The 13,244-nt window shown below is 41.1% G+C and overlaps 1 protein-coding gene across 1 annotated transcript in view; it reads left to right on the plus strand.

Moving 5' to 3' along the window:
- The first annotated feature begins 8 nt into the window (after positions 1-8).
- Positions 9-13,244, plus strand: part of gria4a (glutamate receptor, ionotropic, AMPA 4a) — a 105,939-nt gene continuing 92,703 nt past the window's right edge. Inside the window, 2 exon segments of the mRNA XM_034225415.1 lie at positions 9-201; positions 5,163-5,321. Of these exon segments, the coding sequence (XP_034081306.1) occupies positions 108-201; positions 5,163-5,321 (253 nt within the window). The 5' untranslated portion in view covers positions 9-107.

Raw genomic sequence — 13,244 nt, forward strand, 5'->3', positions numbered from 1 at the left:
TCTCTCTCTCTCTCTCTCTCCCTCTCCCTCTCTCTCGCGCACCTCTCCCCCGCGCTCTCCCTCTCGATGTCTCTCAACAGTTTCTAAAGGAATTGAAGGAAAGAAAAATGAGGATTATTATTTTGTCTTGGCACTTTCTCGGGGTGTATTCCGCCCTAATGGGGCTGGTGACGGGGGCTTTCCCCAGCTCAGTGCAGTTAGGTGAGTTGGAGGATTACTGAATTTACGCACGGGCACTCAGAGCTGACACACTACACTGAATGGGAGAGGATTTTAGCGGACAGCAGTCACCAGGGAACGGGGATGTACCGGGACGCTCCAACACACAAAATCAATATAAAATGAGAAATGTGCGCATGAATGAAGGAACAAGAGCACACACTAGTATATAAAACACATTTACCTTCTGGTGCATCTTATATTTCTTGTCTTTATACAATACATTTTAGTTGTTAGGGGGGGGATTGGTGTGTTATCTCTGCTGTGTGTTTTTAAAGGAACACTTTCACTCCATCTGTCTCTTTTTTGAATGTTTGTGTATTTTAAAGACTGTTCGGGGCTCATGAATGTTTCGGCAATCTGTGTACCCTTCTAGTCTTCTTCACTGTTTAGACACTGCAGCATTCTCTCTCTCTCTCCTCTCTCTCTCTCTCTCTCTCTCTCTCTCTCTCTCTCTCTCTCTCTCTCTCTCTCTCTCTCTCTCTCTCTCTCTCTCTCTCTCTCTCTCTCTCTCTCTCTCTCTCTGCCCAGTTACCCTCATGTCAGTGCGGAGGAAACCTGTCTTTTCAACCTGCCTTTTAGATCAGAGATAAAGTTAACTAATTATTGATCATCGTTGGTTTGCTCAGTGCATTGGGACTCCACATGCATGGAGCTGTTCCTCTCTCTTGCACACACATAAACACACACACACGTATAGGCATGTGTGTGATAATGAATGCACTGCATCACTCCTTGTGGGGGGCAGCTGGGAGGTCCTATAATGAGATTCAGCTCCTTGACTCCTTCTCCCTACAGCTGCCAATAAACTTAATACGCTAAATATTTTCTGCTTGGCACACACACACACCTATTTGCACAGGTTTTCAAGCATGCATGTGCAAACGTACAGAATGCAAATGCAGTCATACAAATGCACACATGCTGGACACTGTGCACACAGCTGCAAACATGCATTTTAATAAATGTACAGCATGCGGTACACACTTTTTGTACTGGAAAGCATACCTGTGCACACACAGTGAACATGCATGCATGCACGTACATGATCGTACAGAAGCATACACATGCACTCTTTCCTTCTCTCCCACTGACCGGAGAAGGAATGAGAGCATGTGTATGGACTCGTATATACTTACATGATCATGCACTCGGCTCTCTCTTAAAGAGTCATTTGCATATCTCTGCGTTGCACACAAGTATAATTTCAGTTGAAGCACAGACAGTTTCTTTTTGCAAGTGTGTGTGTGTGTGAGAAAGAGACAGAGACTGACACAGACGAGAGCATTAGTCACATTTCAAAATTGTCATGTTGGGACATATTTATAAAGTCTTTATGTGTTTTACATGTATGTGTTTGAAAGTATGTGTTCCAAGGTGGAATTCTAATCAAAAAACAAATCATATTTTATTTCTAGACAAATTCACTTTAGATTTCTGATCATTCCCAGGAAAATCTAGATTAATCCTGAATGATCCTTTGTATGCAAACATGCATGTGTTTAGTGGCTCTCTGTGATGACTGATCTATTAAGGCACATAATAAGAAACGCAGATAAATAATAAATGAAGGTGATACAAACTTTTAGCATGAACGAGACACTGAAAGTTACACACATAAGTGACATTTTATGTGATGGTTGCTTTGTTCAATATGATCTGTCTCCCGACTCCTCCCCTGTCATTTTTTTCCCACCCTCCCTTCCTCCCTCAACTTTCTGTTTATCCCAATGCGATGCCAAAGCTTCACAGTCTGCCATTGTAATCCAATTCAGTTGGGTTGAGTCTGATTCAGTTAAACTTAAGTCAAGTCGGTTTGTTTCCGCTCAGTTTAACCTACCATGTGGAGCAATGTAGAACTAATATATAGGATTAGTATCAAACAAATGTATCAGTGAAATCCACAGCAATATAACACAACATCATGTTCTATTAATGTGAAACAAATGAGACACAGAAGATTACCCTTTTTCAAAGAGACAAGCGTACATTTATAAAATGACAGTTTATCATTCCTTTCCCAAAATTGAAATTGTTTATACTGACTTTGACTTCACCTACAAATATTCCCAGCAATTTAAGCTTTTAGCATTGCCGTGAATGTTTTGTCAATGCATTGATTATGGCTTGGTTAAGGTTACCCTATCTTCCCCTAATGGCCTGACCTACAACACTTTTCCTCTCTGGGCAGGTCATGGTTAAGAGGTGTGGATTAAGTTACATGGTGACTTTGACAGTTGTCAATGGGAAGTATCTATATCAATAGTATGTTTGATACATTTTCAGTGTATGTGAGTCGTTATTGGCATTAAATTAAAGTGTCAATATCAGTGGTTACTCTCAGGTAAGGGAACATATTTGAAAGGATCTCATGACATCTAAATTAATAGAAGAGTCAAAGTATTTTAAGCAGCTGAAGTAATATGCCTCTTCTCCTTCTTAACTTAACTCTTCTCTTTTAAATAATACCTTCGCTTTATTTCTTCTTATCATCTCTTCTCTCCCCTCTAATTCTTAATATGTCAGATGGGCCCTATTAAGGGATACTCTCCATATTAAAGGGCGACTGACACATAGACCTAAATTCCCTCTTCCTCTCTTATTGAATGGCCCGTGCTCCTCCTTTATTTAGCCTACACATTTAGCTCCTCAAACCCCGTGCTGACACCCTCCCTTCCTCCACTTTATGCAGTTCATTCCTCCAGTTTTCTCCGACAAAATCACTGCCATTAATCTCTCCCTATCCACTGCATCTGACACACATACATGTCCCCCAACATCCACCGCCACAATTTCTCCCCCCATCTCCCTGGACCTCCCGAGCCCTCCTCCCCACGGCCGCCTCTCCCAGTTCACTCTGGTTACCCCCCCTGAAATACTCAAACTGATCAGCTCCTTCAAACCCTCAACCTGCTCGCTTGACCCTCTACCCACCCCTCTACTGAAGTCCTGCCTCCCCGTCCTCTGCCCCTACCTTGTCAACCTTTTCAACTCCTCCCTGTCCCAAGGAACCGTTCCCTCTGCCTTCAAAACTGCTGCTGTCACTCCCATCCTCAAGAAACCCGGTCTGGATCCCTCCTCCCTCAGTAATTACTGCCCCATCTCCAACCTCCCCTTTCCCTCAAAAACAATAGAACGCATCATCTCCAAACAACTCCACCGCCATCTCCAAACCAACCAGCTTTTTGAACCCCTTCAGTCTGGTTTTCGTCCCCACCACAGCACAGAAACGGCACTCATCAAAGTCCTCAATGACCTCCTCACCTCTGCTGACACCGGTTCCCTCAACATCCTCATCCTCCTCGACCTGAGTGCAGCCTTCGATACCGTGAGCCACTCCATCCTGCTTAACCGACTCCAGGATATCGGTATCAAAGGTACTGCACTCAGGTGGCTCCAGTCCTACCTCTCCGACAGATCCCACTTCATCTCCCTCAACAACCATTCCTCTGCCAAAGCTTCAGTCACCCAAGGTGTTCCCCAAGGTTCAGTACTCGGCCCCCTCCTCTTCATCATCTATATCCTCCCCCTTGGTCAGATTCTCCGCCACTACAACCTGGACTTTCACTGTTACGCTGACGACACACAGATTTACCTCAGCACCAAATCCCCCCACAACCCCCCCCCTCATCCACATCGATTCCTGTCTGATAAAATCCTGGATGCAACACAAGTTCCTCAAACTCAACAGTAATAAAACTGAACTCCTCCTCATCGGCTCCAAATCAACCCTCAGCAAAAACCCCAACCTGACAGTCACCATTGATGGCACCCCTGTTTCCCCCTTCACCCAGCCACGCAACCTTGGCGTTATATTTGACCCCACCCTCTCCCTCTAGCCCCACATCCGCCAAGTTGTAAAAACCTCATTTTTCCACCTCCGCAATATTGCCAAACTCCGTCCCTCTCTCACCCGCCCCGCAGCCGAACGACTCATTCACGCCTTCATCTCCTCCCGCCTTGACTATTGCAACTCACTCCTCTACGGCATCAGCACTACATCCCTCAATAGACTCCAGCGTGTCCAGAACGCAGCCGCCAGACTCCTCACCCACACCAAATCATGGTATCACCCCGGTCCTCAAAGAACTCCACTGGCTCCCCGTTTCACACCGCATCCATTACAAACTCCTGGTCCTCACTTACAAAGCCCTCCACCATCTGCCCCCCCCCCCCCCGCCCCTCTACCAACCACCCCGGTCCCTCAGATCCACCTCAGCCGGTTTGCCCCAAGGCCAAACTCCGGAGCTTCGGGGACAGAGCCTTCTCTGTGGCAGCCCGAAGCTCTGGAACTCCCTCCCCCAAGACCTCCGTGAGTCTGAGTCCCTCACCCTGTTCCAGTCTCGCCTCAAAACCCACCTCTTCAACTCTGTATCCATAAGCCCCCCCCCCCCCCCCCCCCCCCCCCTCTCAACCAACTTCCTCCTGACTGCTTTTCTGTTTTGTTTTGTTTCTTAGTTTCTTTTTGGTTTTGTTTTTGTTTTGTTTGTCTACCCTCCCTCCCAAATGTGAAGCGTCTTTGGGTTCAAGAAAAGCGCTATAGAAATAAAATGTATTATTATTATTATTATTTACACCGTCTATTTCGACCCTACTCCTCTGTTTTCTTTGATGTCCTCTCCAACTCATTATCTCTTTGAATGTGCAGTGTCGGTATCCATCTTTGTGTTCATGTTTATGTTTGTGTGGGTGAGGATGTGCTAAAACACAAATTACCTTTCGTGACCAAGCTTACGAAGATATTTGCATTCTTCTCTCTCCTATGTTTTTTCCCTCCCTCCCTATCTATCTTTCTTTTCCCACATTACTCTTCTTCTTGCTGTCTCTCACCCTCTCTCGCCCGCTCCCATCTGACCCCTCTCCCCCCTACAATGACTAATTTCCTTTTTCACACCATCGTCCTTTTCCTCCTCTTTGCCCCGTACCCTTATCCCTCTCTCTAGGTGGATTGTTCATTAGGAATACTGATCAGGAGTATACAGCGTTTCGACTAGCTATCTTTCTCCACAACACCAGCCCTAATGCTACGGAGGCTCCATTTAACCTGGTGCCGCATGTCGACAACATAGAGACAGCCAACAGCTTCGCCGTCACCAATGCATGTAAGTACATGAATATGTATCACTGAAAATTAGGCTTAAACTAAAGCCTACACTATCTATGTTTCTAAATTTGTGTTGGGTTCAGATTGATTAATTAGCAACTCAAGTTGTTAAAGGATCAAACTGAAAATGTATTGTTGTAGCCTTCTTTGGTGGACATCATGTGAAAACACACACTTTTCTGCAACAGTTGCAATACAAATTGCAATTTTGAATAAATGCATTTGAACCATTCTTATAAACACATTTCTCACTGCAAATGTATTTAGAGGCAATGTTAGTGGTGTATTTATCCCACATTCTGGCTGATACTGTTCTTTATATCTTACCTCTTCTCCTTTATATATTATTAACATCTTGGCAGTATCCATCCCATCTGCAAAAGAGCAAATATTACCCATCACTATTTTAGCTTACTATATATATAAAGTTAGTATTGGAACTGCAGCAGACAGTGGTCAAAATGAGTCATTTGTGTTCAGAACAGTTGGTACTTTAGTCATCAATGATCTCTCGGTGGGGCGTGTGGTGCAGCGGATTGAGCGTTGGTGTTCGGATCAGGGGGTCACAGGTTCAAACCCCACTGTAGTCAGCATGTTGTTGTGTTCCTGGGCAATACACTTCACCCCTTATTGCTCCTGTGGGGATTGTCCACAGTATTGAGTATGTAAGTCGCTTTGGATAAAACGACTAACAAGTGACATGTAATGTAAAGTAATCTCTTGACAGCTAGTCGTTCAGTGTACATTGCTGTTCTCTGGGAACCTACATACATCCTGTTGACCTGATATAATGTGCCAGACAGTAAGTGGTTTTTGTTAGCGTTGGTATTAACATTCCTATTTGGCCTCTCTGGTCCAGATTTTACTGTGGGACCCCTGTAGGTTTCCACTTGGTGCCGCTCCGTCCTCTGCACAGCTTCATGCCAAGATTATAGCAAGATCTTCATAAAGCTTATTAATGACATCAGGTTCCCTATTTATATTGAGTTTATATTCAAAATATTGGCATTAGCGGCTTTTGAATCAAGTTTTGACACCAAATGATTTGCCATTGTCTTGTCTATCAATTCTATGAAATCAGGGAAATCCTGATACTCTGTAGGGTTGTGAGCAAACATCGGAATAGGTGTATGCCCGAGTGACTCCCGACTATCTCTTATATTAAGTGTTTGACTCTATCCCCTTTCTGTTGGGGCATGTCTTTTGCATATATCAGAGAAAGAATAGTATTAACCAAATGCTCGCCAGTTCACGTCGTCCTACACTTTTACGTTATTGTTTTCCCTCTGTTCACTACGCCGCAACATTTAGTTGCTGGACCACAATGAGTGACACTGGTGTATGCCACACTGATCTTATTTCCTTTTAAATTGGTAGGTTTGTTTCTGCGTCGTGACTGTTTCTCAGATGAGAAGAAATCTCTAAAAGATATTGGTTGTGTAATTTTCTTGCTTTGCCTTCGGGTAAAGTAGTATTAGGTTTTTAGTTGTCTGTACTTTGACACAACACAAAGTTAAAAGTTATAGAAGTGGGACTGAGCTGTTTATTTAATCAGTTCCCTTTCTTAAGGTGTTCAGACAGGGCACTGTTTTTTGCACTTCCCTTACAAGCTGAATGTCCCTCAGGGGTATCATATCATATCCTCTCATTTACAATGCCCATTTGTGCATCAACCTTATTTTAGGGACGTTTTCAAGTGATTGTACTGTAATGTTTCATCTTCTTATGTTATTAAAACTTTAATAAATCAACCACTGCGGCCACTAACAAGGCAGGGTGAACTAAATTAATACAAGAATACAGAAGGGTCCTTTTGACGTAATATCATTGTATTTAAAAAATAATCCTTCAGTATTTTCTGTTTGTAAATGAAAGCTCACAAGCTGCTCCTAGTGAAAATCCCAAAGAAGTGGTTCTCAAAGTGCTTCAAAGTCTGAAGAAACGTGAATACAATCTAGCAATCAATATATGTTGTGTTATGCCTGATTAAAATACAATTTTACATTTTACTTCCCTGGACGGTAATAATGTATTACATATAATAAAAAATCAGTGTTTGTCTACTGCCCCCTGTGACGTAGCCACACTTGAATGAACTGACTAGTTAATACCACCTACAGTGATTGGAAAATGAATAGACCATTTAATACCTCCCACCTACAATATGATCACATGCGGCATCTATTTCTGTTGACTCTTAAGTTGCTTGAGTGGGAAGCTACACATTAAGTACTCATTAAGTAGGTTTGGTATAATGTAAAGGGAGGAGTATGACTTTATTAGTGATGAGCAAATGGTTCTGCTCGAGGGAAAAGATAGGCACAATCAGTTTTAAATGTTCAAAACAATGTATGTATGTTCCAAAAAGCATGGCTAATAGATGTTTTACACTGAGCATCAGAAACCTTCCTTTCTCTTTTTACCTTTACTAATTATGCTATATTCACTTAAACAACAATAACCTTCCAGAGGTTGAGTAACAACAAAGTTCACGATGTGCAGTCAAACATAAACCGAGGGAACCATAAATCCTGTATGATAACTCTAAATTATTTCCGAAAATTATTCATATAAAATTGGTTAAATCTTCTGTTAACTACTGTATGTTATGCTGTTGACAGTAACACACACACGCGCACACACCAACTCACACACCACACAAATGATATAATTATAATTAAAACTGTCCTGAAGCGATCGGGTATTTATTTATTTCTGGTTCCACATATTCATGTTAAACACACTTTGGATAACCACTGGACACCTCTGGCTGTCAGTGCTGTGACATCTTGATGCAGCGTGATAATCAGCCACTGGGGTTGATTACTCTTGCAGGCATTGGGGCATGAGGGAGGAGTGTTAGGGAAATGAAGCTCGTATTGGAGAACCCTCTGCTGTCTCTCTGCAGGCTTCACATAACAAGTGTAACCTCTTCTTGGTCTCTCTTTCTCTCTAACTTTTTCTCTTTCTCTGTCCCTCTCTACAACTCTTTCTTTTCCACTTGCCATCACACTTGTCAATCTCTCTTCATTTGGCTCCCTGTCACTCTCCACCTTGTCTCCCCATCTTCTTCAGCTCCTCTATTCTTCATCATGTTTTTCCGTCTCTCCCCTCTCCACAGGCGTGGTGAATGGATCTCTAAATTAATCCCTGGCTCTTGCTCGGGGTGGTGAGCAATGCTCAGAATTAGAATTGGGAATTCTGCCTCTGACCTTGGCTAGTTCCTCTTTATTCTATTATTCAGGAAGCCTGAACGGATCATAAAAATCCCTGGTCCCCATCGTTTTCCATATTCACAGAGGAATACAACCCAATTCCTTGTCCCAGGGTCACACATTCATATATATCCTCTTTGGCTGTCAATCTCTCTTTGTTGTACCCTGCTTGCAAGCGTATACCTTTGAGTCTGTGTCTTTTGTAGTATATATATGCTTATATCTGTGTTGGTGTGTGTTTGTGTCTGACGTTCTTCTCGATGTGTTGGCATCTGTGTTTTTGTGTGTGTCTCTCTGCCAGAGAAGCACACTATTCTCCTGGGCTCACCGATGCGTCTCTATTCACTGGCTTATAGAAAAATAATGTACATGGATTAGCATGACCAAAAGCCACAGCGGATGTGTGTGTGTGTGCGTGTGTACGCATGAGTGGTGACATTTCTGTCAATTCCGAAGGCATGTGTGAAAACTTGTGTGTCACTGAGGTGCAAAGGATCATCCGCTGAGACAGAGCGTGATGAAGATAGACAGAAAGTGATAAGGTGAATTAGGGACGGAGGAGAAATAAATGGAGAAGAAAGGATTTGTAACAAAGAGGTGGTTATGCCAGGTTTGTGGTGCCAGAGCTTAAAAGGCTCAACGATGTGCCGCCATGGCTGTATGTGATTCTTGATATGTGGGATGATAGTCCTTTTTAATCAGTTTCATGTCCAAAACTAAGACAAATGACATGATTACAAACAGTACCTATTGTACAGCAGTTGTAATAATGATTATGATGTGTAGTGTGGTGTCTTGGTTTTGGTGGTTGATTATTGTAGTGATGCATACCCTCATTTGTCATCTAGAGTTAATATAGATTGCACTTATAGTGAATCATTCACAAATCAATACTGTTTATGTATTATTGACGGCTACAGATTGCATTTACATGCAGGCTGCACCTGATTATCTTTGCAGCCTGACTGATTTAAACGGTCAGAGTCAGAATCTCCTTGAGGTGTCAGTCTTGTTTTGTCCCTCCATTGTTAATGAAGGACTCAATTAATTAATTCAGATATGTGGCTTCTGAATAATATGTGGCTTCTGAATTAGGAATGGTAGTTAGATGCACTCATTTCATCAATTACTGTATTTGCATTTATATAAAGTTCTAATGAAATATTTACACTTCACCTCAATGTAACCTTGCCTGGCATGTCGGTTACTGGGGCTACCAGGAGATTCCACGAGGGGATTTCTCAGCTAGCGCTTCTTGTGTTTCATGTTTCTTATGCCCCTAAAGACCGTTCATATCAGAAGACAATATAAAGAAAGTTAATGAAAGACTTGGTTGTTGAATGAATGTAAACTCGACATTTGTAAGGGCAGTAGTTTTTCCTTTTTAGGTAAAAAGACCACACAAGTAAAGAGTAATGTGCAGCGTGCCAGTCATTAATGAGAAAAGAACACCTACGGGTGAGCAGCTAATCACACGACTACGTTCTAAATAAATCAACGGCTTGACTCACAATATTCATTTGAAATTCATCGTATTGCTTCTGTTTCGAAAAAATTGTCTGTTCCACTGCGTACCATTGACTGCTACGACAGCAACGTGACCTACAGTAACATGACGTCAACACTGACCAAAATGTTCTCTAATTGTCCAAGTCTGTTCACATTTACTTTTCCATTAACCAGTCTTTAAACACTGTAAAAGCACATGCCATGTTCCCTTTATTTACTTCCCTTCTGTCTTCTTCCGCAAATGTATGTGGTCTAGCTTTCTGAGTCTTTTAAACTCTTTCCTTCTCTTTTGCTCTTTTTTGTTTCTTTACTGGGTATAGTTTAGAAATCATTAATCCAAAGTGTTGTGCTCTCTACAAATATAGAAATACATATTCAAAAGGTTTTCCACTGCGTTTTGTGATGTAGGAAAACTAATGTTCTTTTTGCCCATCTCTGACACTAGCCTTAGCAGCGGTCTGCTTACAAAAAAGAGCAGACCTCAGAAATGTTAAATCAAAATTGAGTATTCAACTAATATGTGTAATAAAATACTATTAAAACATACCTGGATATAACTCCTGATACATTAGTATATGGTGAGTCTACTTATATAATATCAAATAGCTAATACATAAAGTGTTTACAAAGATAATGTGGGAATTAAACAAACTCTGCATCTACAGTAGTGTTTTGGTAGTGCTATAAATGAGCAGATCTGATGCTATAAATTACATTTTAAATAATCTCATATACCATAGAAATGTAGGACTCCCATAAATCCCTTACATCACATATCATTTGTAAGTGCTCTACCTAACACACCTTTTTGTTGCTTGTTACAACCGACCAATCACACTTTAATAGCTCTCTGTTGATTTTAAGTGGCTTGTTTGCACCCTTTCTTAGCACCTGCTTATTAAAGACTTTAGCTGAAAACACATCCTTCAGTCTGTATTCCCCTGTTGACAAGAACATCACAGCATCATTGGTTTAGCTAGCTGAAAGGGTGTTTATTCAATAATGACCATTAGGACACACATGTATACCCACACACACTTTCAGAGAGTTCATCATCAGTGTTTCGCATTCACTCTACATGTCCAGGCTTGGAGATTTGATTAAATTGATTCTTGGCACACACTGCTACAACTCAGCACCACCCACCTACACACTCAAGTGCAAATACCATTTTTTACAGTCTCTCTCTCTCTGACACGTGTACACATTGATTTGCCACCCTGTCCGTATATATTTCCAACTTCCTCACATACAGCATTTCTCATTGCCTTTTGCTTGCTCACTTCTTTCAATAAATGGCTCAGTCGTCTTGTAGATGATTTGAGAAGTTCAATAATGGCACTGTACCATCATCTTTATTGGTGATGTTTTGCGCGGTTATATGTCTTCTTAATGGCCACACTCGGGAAAATAGAGTGAAATTATATCTGAAACCCTGGCAGGGCAAGGAGATTTATTTATGTAGCAAGCCTTCGTTTATTCATGTTACTGGCAAACTGAAAGTCTGGCTGCCTCTCACTGCAACCTAAATGCTTTTCATGGCATTAAGATAAATTATCTGGTTGAATTTTAATTGCATTGGAATAATGGATTTAATTTAAACTCACATTTACAGGTGCCTTTAGTGGAGCAGTCATTTGTCAGTCACCAGTAGGCATTAACGCTGTCATTTAAATGCTTTTATGTTCTTTTTCAGTCATCAGTTGAAATAATTTTTTGGTACAGTTTTAATGAACAGTGGTAAGAACAACAACACATTTAGAGATGCATTGCAGCCTAGTATTTATTTGTTCTTGCAATACTTTTATCACATACAGAGTTTGCATATATGTTTTTATTACCAGACTAACAATTTGAAAAACACTAGTTTCACAAAGAAGGTTATTTAAATGTCCCCAGACATACATAGTTATGAGTTTGGTAACAATTGCTAAGACAGGAAAAATAACATTTAGAAGGTATGGAGGAAAGTAACAGAACAGCTGGAGTTCCTGTCTTGTAAATTACTTGTAGACTACAAATCTAAAACAGACATAGTTATTGCAAATATGATGTTCTTCGAATAAATAAATACTAATAAAACATATTTTTGGAACATGATGAAGCAAAACATGCACAATCTGATTACGTATGGCTCTTCGGTATGTAAGGGAAGTCTATAGTCATATATATTTAAAGGAATGAATTGATATTTTATGTATACTTCAGCATCATTGGGGCCATGGCGCTTGCAAACCTTTTCATTTTCTGATCCATTGATGATCAAATGCTGAACTGTATTTAGGTGTGTATATGTGTGTTTGTGTGTGTGCGCCTCCGTGCATGGTGGCTCCTATGGAGTGCTGAGTGCTCCCTAAAGAATCGCTCTGTTGCATCTTTTTATTCTAGCATCAGCAGTAATGACCAAACAGCAAGCAATAGTATTGGACCATGCAGCATGTCGCAGTGAATCCACTCATTTGCTCCAGGTAATTTGATTTCATTTAGTGGTACAATAAAACCGACTGTTTCTCATTGTGTCTCACTTCTTTCATTAAAAAGTATACCGCTGTGGAATAAAACTGACGTCTTAAGGCACTTGCAATAGGGAAAGAGTTTTTTAAAAGCAGTAAATGTCCTTGTTTTCCACAGATATTGCTGAAGGCAATGGTGCCCGGGCTGCATTAAGCTCAAGAATTTTGACAAACTATATTTTCAGTAATTTGTTTTTTCTTTATTGCCTGTTGGGAAAATACACATGGGGTCACTTTTTTCAATTTCTAAGAACAGGACCAAGCTGGGAGCAATGTTCTAGTTGTCATCTTAAAGTTGTAATCCTTTATATCGTGAGAGCAAGTGGAGTTCAATACGACAAGCGCTCCTTGAGCAGCAACTTTCTTGGTAATGAAACACAGCTAGTGTATCTGTTGAAAGAGCAGCCACACAAACTCATAATAATAATTAAAAAAACACTCATTTGTCATTTCAACTTTAATTTGAGTTAATGCTGCACATGGTGTGAGTAGTTTACCACACAAGAGCAGGGCACAGTACATTGTATTACCTTGTTAAAGAGTTGATGGTCTTCAGCATGTCATCCCCAGCTCTTTAGTTATTCAGAGGCTTATTATAACTGTTTCTAATTGTTCCATGACTCCCTTGACAAAGTGACCCGCTGACAAAACAATGTTGAAAATGATCATCTTGTTTTGCCAACA

The sequence above is a fragment of the Gymnodraco acuticeps genome, unplaced genomic scaffold (genome assembly GCF_902827175.1).
Source record: "Gymnodraco acuticeps unplaced genomic scaffold, fGymAcu1.1, whole genome shotgun sequence".
Taxonomy (NCBI): domain Eukaryota; kingdom Metazoa; phylum Chordata; class Actinopteri; order Perciformes; family Bathydraconidae; genus Gymnodraco; species Gymnodraco acuticeps.